This window comes from Camelina sativa, chromosome 19 (assembly GCF_030686135.1).
Source record: "Camelina sativa cultivar CO46 ecotype springtype chromosome 19, ASM3068613v1".
NCBI lineage: Eukaryota > Viridiplantae > Streptophyta > Magnoliopsida > Brassicales > Brassicaceae > Camelina > Camelina sativa.
The window spans coordinates 8,682,507-8,695,009 of NC_141898.1; the positions used below are offsets into that span (position 1 = coordinate 8,682,507).

At 36.1% G+C, this 12,503-nt stretch overlaps 3 protein-coding genes and 2 pseudogenes across 3 annotated transcripts; all 5 read left to right on the forward strand.

Moving 5' to 3' along the window:
• The first annotated feature begins 76 nt into the window (after positions 1 to 76).
• LOC147920328 (uncharacterized) lies at positions 77 to 1,139 on the forward strand (annotated as a pseudogene).
• Positions 245 to 2,473, forward strand: LOC104765670 (uncharacterized). The gene is made up of 6 exons (XM_010489424.3): positions 245 to 525; positions 738 to 1,346; positions 1,434 to 1,509; positions 1,589 to 1,711; positions 2,081 to 2,201; positions 2,278 to 2,473. Exons 2-4 carry the CDS (start codon positions 1,182 to 1,184, stop codon positions 1,654 to 1,656), a joined length of 309 nt encoding a protein of 102 aa, XP_010487726.1. The 5' UTR covers positions 245 to 525; positions 738 to 1,181; the 3' UTR covers positions 1,657 to 1,711; positions 2,081 to 2,201; positions 2,278 to 2,473.
• A 2,484-nt stretch (positions 2,474 to 4,957) lies between these two features.
• Positions 4,958 to 6,643, forward strand: LOC147920329 (putative F-box/LRR-repeat protein At3g18150 pseudogene; annotated as a pseudogene).
• Positions 6,644 to 7,382: 739 nt separating this feature from the next.
• On the forward strand, positions 7,383 to 9,896 carry LOC104765671 (peroxisome biogenesis protein 3-1). The gene is made up of 7 exons (XM_010489425.3): positions 7,383 to 7,811; positions 7,949 to 8,110; positions 8,237 to 8,427; positions 8,532 to 8,662; positions 8,982 to 9,109; positions 9,232 to 9,438; positions 9,546 to 9,896. The coding sequence occupies exons 1-7, from the start codon at positions 7,798 to 7,800 to the stop codon at positions 9,787 to 9,789; spliced, it is 1,077 nt and encodes a 358-aa protein (XP_010487727.1). The 5' UTR covers positions 7,383 to 7,797; the 3' UTR covers positions 9,790 to 9,896.
• A 192-nt stretch (positions 9,897 to 10,088) lies between these two features.
• LOC104765672 (pre-mRNA-splicing factor SPF27 homolog) lies at positions 10,089 to 12,433 on the forward strand. The gene is made up of 6 exons (XM_010489426.2): positions 10,089 to 10,503; positions 10,984 to 11,162; positions 11,266 to 11,349; positions 11,658 to 11,727; positions 11,818 to 11,951; positions 12,037 to 12,433. Exons 1-6 carry the CDS (start codon positions 10,264 to 10,266, stop codon positions 12,089 to 12,091), a joined length of 762 nt encoding a protein of 253 aa, XP_010487728.2. The 5' UTR covers positions 10,089 to 10,263; the 3' UTR covers positions 12,092 to 12,433.
• Positions 12,434 to 12,503: the final 70 nt, after the last annotated feature.

Genomic DNA, 12,503 nt, shown 5'->3' on the forward strand with positions numbered 1-12,503 from the left:
TTTTCAATGCCATTAATTGATGAGTTTATATACACACATTTATGATTATAACTAGTATTGTGGAGGAAATAAGAGAATGTCTTTTAATTATGTGAAGAATTGGCTAGCTTATGGTTTATATATCCAATCAATACAATAAAACTCCTTGGTTCAGCTTTTGTATTGGACCCAAAGCTGACACATCAGTAAAAATAGCTAACCAATAAAATTATAACATTAATACGGATCATCTATAGTTTTGCTTACCTATCAAATTACATTCTAATAATCTGAAATTTATCGAGAAGGTCCCAAAATCTCAACAACCCGGAATCTGATATCTCAATTCTGGCTTCACCGTGTCTCAAGAACTCGCCACCACTCTGTAGTAATACAATGTGTGAATCAACGATTTTGGTGTTCTTGATATAAAATTTGCAAGCCGTTCTTATTGATTTTGTAATCAACGATTTGGTGTTCTTGTGCTGGAGAGATCACGAGAATCCTAAGTATCTGTTCGGCGCTGAAGTCACTGATGATGGGAAGGTAACACAACCAGTTCTTATCTTGAGAATCCTAAGTATTTAAGCTCGTACACCTTTTGTTTTCTGTAAATGCTACCAGAAAAACCATTTTAATCATTTTCCGTTTTTTATATGATGGTCATGTTACTTACTTTCATAGATCCGTGATTCGTTATCTGGAACTTGAATTCTTAGTTCCTGATTTGAATCTCATCATGTTGTTTCTTCTTGCAGTACTTAGTCATGAGCATTAGCGAGGGTTGTGACCCTGTCAACAAATTATACTACTGCGATATGACTTCATTTGCAGGAGGTCTTAAGAGTTTCAGAGGAAGCAGCAGTTTTCTTCCATTCATTAAGCTTGTTGACAATTTTGACGCGCAATATAGTGTTATCTCTAATGATGAGACTCTATTTACTTTCTTGACAAATAAAGATTCCCCTAAGTACAAATTAGTCCGGGTTGATCTAAAGGGACCAAACAATTGGACTAATGTTGTTGAAGAACACGAGAAGGATGTCCTAGCATCACCTTGTGCAGTCAATGGCAATCAACTGGTCGCATGCTACATGAGTGACGTAAAGCACATTCTGCAAATTAGAGACTTGAAATCTGGTTCCTTGCTTCACCAATAAAGCAACCTCGTGTAGCTAAAAAAGCAGGACCTTGATGACTTGATGGAATGGCACAAAGCAGGTTCAGTTGCCAAAAAGCAGAACTGCTTCGATGACTTTATTTTCGGGGGAGAGTACCTCGTGTCTACTGGTTATACACAACCGAGCAAGCTGTGTATTGAAGGTGGCAGCAATGGTGGACTCTTAGTTGGTGCTTGCATAAACCAGGTAAGTCTATATATAAAGTTAGAATTTGCAGTCTTTATTTTATATAGCTGGCTCACCGCTCACTTATGCATAATTTTAATACTGCAGAGACCAGACCTTTTTGGGTGTGCTTTGGCTCATGTGGGCGTCATGGACATGTTACGATTTCACAAGTTCACCATAGGTGAGTTCAATTATTTCTCTTTCTTTATATCTGCTGTCTTTCATGGTTCTTTAACTCATGAGATGTTTTGCATGCATAGGTCATGCCTGGACTTCTGATTATGGCTGCTCCGAGAATGAAGAGGAGTTTCATTGGCTGATAAAGTAAGTCTAGCCATATCACTCTCTTTCTCGACAAAGACGCCGTCATACTTGCCTCCCCGGTATGTGTGTGTTCTACGCCTCTCTTTGTCTTGAGTTTCTGACCATTCTATTGTGTGTGTGTGTGTGCCTCTCTTTGTCTTAAGTTTTGATCATTCTAAAGATCAGAGTTTGTGTGTGGCTTAACTACTCCATAGAACTTTCTGGTTAGCTTTAGAGATTCATGTATTTTCCTGATGGAGTAGATTTGATGTGTAGAAAACCCCAAATTTGGTGAACTAGGCATTGTGGCTTAGGATGACCTCTAGCTCCATTTACAATACTGCTTGAGTGATTCAAAATGTTCTAGCTATGTACCATGGTCTGCATTGTTACCAATCAGAACATTTGTGTCTTTTTGTTCTTACCTCGTACAAAAAATCTGTACGAAGGATCCATCGCATTGGCAAGTCGTGGATCCATTACCGTCGTATGGACAAGGCGTTGATCTACCAGGGAAGAGATGCATGAGTTTGATAAACGGTGATACGCTACATGATGTAATAATAACAGGTAAATAATACATGATCCGATCTTTTCGTTTTATTTTGTTTTGTCAATGCTAATGTTCCATATTTTTCGGTCTTAGGTGATAATGGTACTATAGATGGACAAGGCCTGGTTTGGTGGGATCGGTTTAATTCTGATTCTTTAGAGTACAATCGCCCTCACCTCGTTGAGTTCGTCTCTTCCGAAAATGTCTTTGTCTCAAATCTTACGTTCTTGAATGCTCCTGCTTATACTATCCATTCGGTTTATTCTAAGTAAGCATCAGTTTGAAAAAATGCCTCTCTTATGAATTAAAAAAAAACAAACAAAAACACATCCAAACCAAGTACATAATACACGTTAATTTACATAAATAAAAAAACTCCATCAATCAAAAAAAAAAAACAAATACAGCCAATCAAAACCACACAATGAATTATCCATAAAACAATTCACAAATAAGATGCTAAAGATATAATAAATCTCTACTCCAACACAAATATACAAAAAACAGAATACAACACATGATAAAAAAAAAAAAAAAAACTACACACAATAATTAAAATTAAAAAAAAAAACAGAAAAACACACACAAAAACCCTCCCCGCGGCGTAGCGCGGGTATTATACCTTTCTGAAACATAATTATCAGATTGATACAGTCACTATTTACAATTAGAGAAACCCACAATTTTCACTATTGGTCTATTTTTCCTTCTCTTTTTTGCCATTCAATAGTCTCTTTAATTACAATTGTTGCCATTGTAATTTCTCTTTTCTCCATATTTCTTGATTTCTTAAATAATTGTTAATAGAAATTTTTTTTAGAAAACTTCTTAGATACAAAAAAATTCTATTTTTTTTTTCTTTACATTTTGATATAAATTTTGTTTAATAATTTCTAAATATATTATATACATATTTTGTATCCATACACTTTTTTAAGTGTACAGATGCCTATACACCTTATCAAGTGTACAAATATCTGTACACATAATTAAGTGTATAGATGTCAGTACATATTATTAAGTATACAGATGTCTGTACACATAATTAAGTGTACAGATATAATTTTTATAAAACCATTGTGGTGTTACAGACATCTTAAATCCTAAAAATTAAATAAATTACATTTGTACACTTAATAATGTGTACAGACATTTGTACACTGTACACTTAATAAGGTGTACGGATACAAATATTGTTGGATAGTTTGAATTTATCCAATAAGTTGGAAGGTTTAAACCATACACAAATATTGTTGGACATTTTAAATCTATTCAACATGCTGGATGGTTTAAACCGTACTCAAACATTGCTGGATGTGTGAATCTATCTAACATGTTGGATGGTTTGAACCATACACAAATCTTGTTGGACGAGTTGAATCTATCAAATATGCTGGATGACTTAAACCGTACACAAATATTGTTGGACGGCATGCTGGATGGTTTGAACCTGCTGAATGACTTAAACCGTATACAAATATAGATATTTTGAATAAAATTATATTTAAAATCATTATAACAAAATGCATATCAAATTATAAAGAAAATACATAGTCTTTTTGTATGTAAAAAAAAATTTGGAAACAAAAAATATATTAATAAATATTTGAATAATTAAGAAAAAGAGATTGTAATGAAAAGAAAAAAAAATAAAAATATTAATAGAAAGAGAAAGAAAAAGAGAAAGAAACCTATAACAAAAATAAAGACATCCAAAAAATCATGGATCCCACCCATTTTTTTTCTTCCCTCTCTCCTTCCCTCTTTCCTCATTCTTTCCCAAATAAATCGCTTTCAAAGTCTCTCTCCAACCCAACCGACCAGGGCTTTTACGTAATATCCCCCAATCTCTTCTGTCCCATTCTTTTCTCTATCTTTACTCTCCTCTATCTCACACCATCCTGTTTTTTTCCTTTGTAAATAGTAACTGTATGAAACTTATAATTAAGTTTCAGAAAGGTACTAAAACGCCAAAAAATACCCTTATATTTTTGCTTTCAGTATCTTCACCACACTATCGACATGTAGGACCAGTCAAGAGGTTTCTCTTGTATAAGTTTCCAGCCACATGACATTTGCAGCTATATATATATCCCACAAATACCAACTATTTTCTTTGCTTAGAATATCTTGAAATTTTGTCCTCCAATGACCATATGGGTGTCATGTCACCGCACAATCACGAATTATGATTTGTGAATCATTTATTTTATGTTTGCTTCTGAATGAATCAATCTATCTGACTCTGATCACATATATAACTAAAAGTTATTACATTCTTGAATTAAAATGATTGATATGGCCGATAAGCACTTTTCAAACAACATTTAATGTGACTGGTGGTGGTACGGTGCGTTTCTTGCTGCGCCATCATTGTCAGTCATGTAAACAAAAGAAAAGGTACGCTATATATGAGATTGTACTTGTGCCTGAAGTTAGGTTAAAGCTAAAGTTTTTTTTTCGCCATTCGGTGGATGATTTTGGCACAAAAGTTTAAGCTTAATTAATTAGTTTTTGTCTACCGCACATCAATTTATTTTACTAAATCGAAACTAGTACTCTTTGATAGATTGACTTGGACTTTAGCATAATCAGAACGTGAAAGACAAAATAGTTATGCCGAAATATTAATTATATAGGGCCTAATATATATTTGCGATAGGAGATATATATGTGTAAAACGATAGAGGCGATCCATAATAAAAACGTGTGACGCTTTAAAAAAAGAAAGATGTTCCATAATAATAAACCCTAAAGACAGAGGCAAATTTTGATGGCAGGCGACAGGTCCACCGCCGCTTTAAGAGTCGGTAGCCGCCGCCTCAAAGGTCGTCGTCGCAGCTCCCGGAGAATCAAAGGAGCAGTAGACTTAATAAGCTCCTTACCTGATGTGATCCTCCAAGATATCCTCACCTTTGTTCCGACCAAGCTCGCCATCAGAACTTCCCTCTTGTCAAAAAGATGGAGGCATGTATGGTGCAATATATCTTCTCTTTCATTTGATTATGATCGACTTGATCAGGCTTACTCCATAAGCGAAATCCTTACTCACTACACAGCTCTAAAGATGATGAAGTTTCACCTCCATACTACCAGTTTCATCGGCATCTGTAAATGGATCAAGTTCGTCATGTCCCGTAACGTGGAGAAAATATCCCTGGATTTAACTGAGTATAATTTTCCTGATTTCTTCTACATCAATACATCTGTCAAGAAACTCAGCATTAGGTTAAGCATTTCTGCTACAATTCCTCCTAGATGCTCCGTGTCTTGGACATCCCTGCAGAAGTTGTACTTGCGTCATTGTTTTCTCACTGATGAATCCATAGCTAAGATTCTATCTGGCTGTCCGATTCTTGAGAGCTTAAAGTTGGATTTCTACAGTGAACTCAGGATTCTTGATCTCAGCAAATCGATGCGTTTGAGAACATTAGAAATCAACGAAAGCGCTTCGGGTTTTGGGCCAACGCAGATTGTGGCGCCATATCTCCATTGTCTCGTATTGACAAGCACTAAGTCTTCATTATTTACTTTAGTTGATGTCTCGTCTTTAGCCGAAGCTAAACTGACCATTTGCATTAGCCCATTCCAATATAACATTGAAGCTGATATTCTTCAAAACATGGTGCTAAAGCTGCTAAAAGAGTTGCAGAATGTAGAGAAGCTTACTTTTGAGGAAATCCTTCTTCAGGTATCTTTTGACCTTTATTTTTGCATTCTCTAATGCCTAGAAATCCTGCTCGTACATATAATTATATATACTTTACGCATGTTGAATGAGTAGGTTGGTTGCACACTCCACGACGAGTGATGATCGATGGATTGATTTTCTCTATATTTAGGAACATACCTATACTCTCTGTTATGCGCATGCCTGGTAATTTCAGCACTGCTCACTAACTTAAACGTGATTTTTGTTAGGTTTTATCTCTTGCTGAGTTACTTGGTGTTCCTTTGCCGATGTTCAAAGTCAAAGCTTTGACTCTTAAGACATCGATTTCTCGTAATGTTATTATTGGTATAGAGAGGATATTACAAAACTCACCTGATTTAAAGACGCTAACAGTACACACAATAATCGGCAACACCTTACCTGTACATTTACCTTTAACACCTCTTTTATTTTTTTCTTGACACAGCTATAATTGAGTTTGAATGCTGTATCCAAGAAGCAAGTTGTTTTTTTCGTGTTGTGCAGAAGGTTAAACTTGACGAATACGTGGCTTCCCAAGGCTTGAATCCGGATCAGTGTTGGAGATCAAAAGATGGGGCTAACTGGAACAGATCACGTTGGAAGGTAAAGCCAAAGCACGTGGTTTCATTCATGAGACTTATGCTTAAAAACACAAAAAAATTAGAGAAAATGGTCGTGTTGTTGGAAGAGTACCCTTACAGTACGTTTCGAAGACACTTTCTCGCAACAAAAATGTCTCCATTGTTCTCTCAACCATCCCCATGACATTAGATTAGTAGTGAATCATAGGCATTTATCGAGTTAATTTTTTTAATTTCTTTAATGTTTTTTTTTTCTTTTCAATCATGGATTCATGGGATAACTTGTCACTTTTGGTGTGGTTCTTTATTTGAGATGATGATAACACTCTCTAGAGAAGATCGAAGTAGACTTATCATTGGAAAGAGGCTTTTAATTTGATCAGTTTTAAAACCAACTATAATTCTGTTTGGAGCAAAGGGCTTGAGAATGATGAAAGTAACAAAAAAGCTGGATGGATATTTTAATCATGGTGTGGCTTCGTCTGATCGAATCTACTTCAACTCTTTAACGAGAAAAATAAAGAAATCTTCAAAGTCTCTATATAGTTTCAGTCCGAATGTTTTTAAGTTGACCTTAGGACTGAAGTGCTTTCCTTCTACACGTGGAGGCCTACTTGTAAACCGAGAAATGTCATAAGAACCGGTTTGTTTGTAGAATAATTTCATTATTCAGTAATAAAAGTGACTGGTAATGTTGGTCCAATTTATTAAATGTTGGATTCAATTTCATACCTAATTTAGCACACGGATATAATCGAAACTTGAAAGTGTTTTTTTTTCTGAATAGATTACAAATCTACTCATCAAGGTTCGATTTCTTTCTAAACCAATTAGAACCTGATAAAATCGGTCTATTGAAATTGAAACTACCGAGTTAAGTTACGGTCGGAACTATATAAATGTTGTTTTGACCTAATAAAAGTAAACTGACTTTTGGTTCGGTTTAGTTCGGTTATATAAAGAAAGGACGAGATTCTAATCTTGTTTTGTGAGATTCATCAGTTTCCAAAATTTAGAGAATCTCTCTCTCTCTCTCTCTCGCCTGAAGTGATAACATTCTCATTATTCATTCATTCATTCACACCCCCAAGGATTATTAGATCGGAGCTATCAAAACCCATCTTCTCGCCGGAAAATTTCTCTGTTTTTTTTTTTGTTTTTTCTAGTTACTTTCAATCCAGATAACAACAACACGACAGGGGAATCTTAGCCTCTCTCTCTCTCTTCCACCTTTTTCTCTCTGTCTATAGAAGTAATTGATTGAGATATATATATCTTCAACACGAAGTTTTCAAGCTAATGGATTCGTTGGTTCGAAACCAGTAGCTTCAAAAGGTCATGGATTTAGTCAGGTGTGTGTTCTTATCTCCTTTTTTGTCTCTCTATTTTGATTTCAAGTTCCGTAGGGTTTTAGGTAAACGTTTTACAACTTATTAATTAGGTCTTTTTTTGTCTTTTAATCCTCTTTACGATTGTTTCTATGTTTTAGGGGTTTCTGGAGGAAACATAGAAGGAAGATTTTGGTGACAACGACTTGTTTGGGAAGTGGGTATTTGCTTTACAAACTATACAATGCCCATACTCGTAACCTCGCTGACTTGGAACGAGAGCTTGCTAACGAGCGTGAGAATGACGAGATCATCAAAACCCAGTTGAGTTTTTTTGTAACCTCCTCACACCTAAAGACAGAGTCTTTTTTTTTTTTATAGCTTTTGATCAAGTTTTGTAGTGACCTTATATTGTTTTTTGGGTTTTGTTCTTTATGCTCTGATGATAGAATGAAGGCACATTTCGATAACATTCAGATGATTGCTGATACTGCAACATTGCCTCACGCAATGAATCACTTGAGTAACCGTTTAGTTGAAGAGATCGATGTCTCTAGTATTATGGATAAGCTTAGCAAAGGCAAAGGGATATTGATTCCTTCTGAGAAGCTTCAACTCTGGAACGAGCTCAAAATTTTGAGTGCGTTTTTCTCTCCCTTGCGCTGTACATTAATCTGTGGCAACATTGGATATTCTCATCAAACAGTTTTTTCTTTTTCTTTTCTTGTCTTTCGTTGTGTTCAGGTTTCACGAGGATGGTTTTGTCGCTTTGGTCAGTCACTATGCTTAGTTTGTACATTAGGGTTCAAGTCAATATATTGGGCAGACATTTATATATCGACACTGCTAGAGGTCTTGGCAGCTCCCATTTACTCGTAAGACATTTTTACTTCTCTCTTTCATTGTCTTAAGAATCATTGTTTGTTTATCAATCGCACAAGACTTATAATAAGCTTCTTCCTTCTGGTCATAAGATTCAGTATATTGTTATTTCATTTTTTTTAACTAATTGGCTATTCTGATAGATTTTTGTGTATATTCAATCTGTTCTGTTGCATTGTATCTTGAAATATCAAATTTCATAATGAGATTCACGGGTGGTATAGATATCCTTTTTCTTATATTCCTTTGGAAATTGTTGATATAACTTTCTACCAACATACTTTTTTTTGTTTTTTTTTTTTGTTTTGACAGGATGAATTAGATCTCATAGATAGAGATGACGAACAAAAGTTTTTGGCAAGCGCTGATTTTCTTGCGACCAGTGGTATGCCGAGTTTGATATCTGATATGCAGAGTGCAGTGAAAGAAGTACTCAAGGGGTAAAAGCTACTATACTATCAAAGATCTCTCGCTTGTTTGTCATCCTTAAGGAGTGATCTTATGTTGCCTCAAATGCCTATGAATGTATAGGGAAATCTAATTATGTGTTGGTTGATTGCAGAAAGCAGTTAAATGATGTGTTGACCACAAAGGTTCTTCAAGAAACTGTGATGCGGATTCTTGATGTGTTTATGAGCACTGGAAGTCCACATCACTGGGTAGATTATCTAATGATGTCCCAAGATACGACCACTGATGTTTCCTCTCCTGATGCAACTCTCTCCAAGTTTCATCAACTCATTACCGAGACACGGGAAGTACTCACAAGGTAAAATAGTCCTAAAGACGAACAATTTCACTTCTTTAAAGCCTTGTCCTCGTTTTCTTGCTTTAATGCTCAAAGCAATCCTGTAACCATTTTTTTCTTGGTTGCAGCAATGATTTTACAAATGTAGCAGAGATCTCACTCAAGTCTTGTGCAGTTGCGTTAGTAGAGGAGATGGAAAGACAGACCGGTCTGGCCACGGGGATGCAATTGGCCAAGCTATTACCACAGATTGAGAAGACAATGCCGGAGATTTCAGCTGAACCGGACAAGAACCGGTTCTTGCAACTCATCCGAGATTTGCCTGAAGTTAAACTCTTTTTCACTCTTTTATACGCAAATATGCCCCAGTAGCATTATTAAATCATCACCGATTCCGAATAGCCAAATTGTTTTCTTTGATTACTTCTCTTGTTTGTTTCAGTTTACTTAAAAATTAGTAAAATCGAATTTCATCAAAATAATGTGTTGTTCCAATATGTATCAAAACATTTAATATTGGCAAAAAAACATTATGATTTTATCAGTAAGAAAGTAAGAATCAAAACATTGTGTATATCATCCACACCAGAAGCTAATGAATTCGATTTCTAAAACCATCAAATGTGTGATACATGAATTCGATTTAACCAACATTTCACCAAAGGTGGTTTAAGTCAGAACATATCAATGTAATGCGAAATTTTAGGGCCTTACAAAGTCTCACGCCCAATAGATCCGGGTCGGGTTAATTGAACCGGTTATAAGTGTACCATTGTTTTTTTCTCACCTTGGGTCTCTCTCTCTCTCTCACACTCTCAGGGAACTTTGTAAAGTCGAGACTCGATTATGGCGACGAACAACGGGGACGTTCTGATGCTGGAGGCGGCGCCGGAGGTTGCGAGACCCTGGGCTAGTGCGGCGAACCCGGAAGTAATCGATGCGCTTCCTTATATAGACGACGACTATGGCAATCCATTGATTAAATCGGAGGTAGACCGGTTGGTGGAGGAAGAGATGCGTCAGAGCTCTAAGAAGCCAGCTGACTTTCTCAAGGACTTGCCTCCTCTTCCCAAGTTTGATTTCGAGGTTAATTTCACTTTGGATCCTTTTTATATCGATTTCTTTGTTCGTTTCTCTAACTCGGGTTTTGGTTCGATTAGGGTTTAAGTGAATTCGATGAAATTTTGGTGATTTCCAATTGTTTACGTTTCTGGGTTGTGATTCTTCGTCTTGGATTTTATAGTCGGAGTGTTGATTTTGGGTTTTGTTATGTTAGGGTTCCTGTTCTCTTCTTCTATTTTGGTGATTTATCTAATTTTGGGTGATTTATCTAAGTTTCACTTGATTCTAGTATAAGGGTTCTGAATCAACTAGAATCTTGAGATTGAATGGAATCCTCATGAGCTGTTCTTTTCTTTTCCTGAAGATTTCATTTATAATTGTGAGAACTGTTTCAGATCTTGTTAATAGTTTTAGGATTAAGGTGATTAGGTGAAGTTGTGTATTCAAATTTCTGATGTATTGATTGGTTTTTGTCTCCTTTGTTTGTTCTAAAACGAATATCAGAACTGCCCAGCCCTAGGCAAAGAGTATGAGCGTCTTCGAGCTGGGAAGCCTCCAGTGCGGATAGATTTTGAATCTCGATACAAGCTTGAAATGCCGCCTGCTAATAAGAGAAATGACGATGCTGCCTGGAAGCAATATCTTCAGAAGAATCAACGGTCATTGCAACAGAAGATGATCGAGTAAGCCAAAATTTCTGAATGTTTCTATATTACATGTTTTCTCTTCTGACGAATGGTACATTCTGCTTTCCTTTCTTAAAACTGTTGATTTGTTAATTCACAGGCTTGAGAATTTGGAGATGATGTCAAAACATGGCCCTGAACTTTGGAGACAGAACAACCATCGGTTAGAAGTATTCTTGTCCAGGTTTGTTTTTCAAATTCATATTGACAACATCATTGCTTGAATTGTCTGTCGTTACACTGTAAATTGGGGATTAAGGGGGTTCAAGATCTTTTGTTGATGGATTGTGTTTATAGTAGATGATCACCGTGCTTCTTTGGCTTTTAGTACACGAGTCTTGCTTTGCGTTTTTGTTCAAGTGCTTTTTGCATTAAAGCTTCTTTGTTCCCATGACACATAAGAAGCTCTTCGTGTAGTTGAGGAATGTCACTCTTTGTCAACTCTTATCTATCTTTCTGGTCTCAACACTCTATTTGGTTTCTATTTTGTAGAATGCAAAGACTAGCTCAGGAGCAGAATGAGGAAATTGAAAAAGTAAATAGGGAAAGGAAATATCATCAGGTAAATACTTTTGTAACATTTTGCACTGCACTATTCTCTTCAGTTTACGGGGTAATCTGAAACTTTATTGTGTGTGTGTGGCCATACCAGCAAACCACATCATACGAGCTCAATGCTCTATCTCAAGAATGGAGACAGTTATGTGTGAAGAATAAGGAGATTCAGTCTGCTTGTGCCGTGCTTGAGACACAAATCGAGTCTTATAAAAAAGAGGCTGCTGAAAGGTGAAGAAAATATCTTCTTACCTCTTTCCAACACTCAAAAGTTGAATTTAATCGTAATACTAAAATCGTGGGTTGTGTGTTTCAGGGGATGGAACTTGGAAGAGAAACTAGAGAACGTTGAGCCACTTCAACTGCAATGAGGTACCTCCCTTGCTTGAGCCACTACAATTGCAATGAGCTGCCTGCCTCCCTTGCTTGAAGTGGTGCTTGAGTAAAGTATGATTCAGATCGAAACAGCAGCTGTTGTAGGTCAGTTTGGTTTGAGTTGTGGACTAAAGACTCAAAGACGAGACAGTTGCAGTTTTTTTGGCAGTTTGGTGTAACCATCTACTTTCCTGTCAGGTAGTTGTGTCGGACAAGTAATTGTTTTTGGAAGTATCGAAACTCTTAAATTTATCAAGCATGTGACGTTTTACGATTTGGTAGTGAAAAAAATGATGATGTTTAATTAACCTTCTAATAATATATCATGTCTTCCGCTATATATTTTATTTTGATTTTTGATTTTTGTCTCTGTCACCTAAAAAAAGATTTTGATTTTTTTCTCAAATA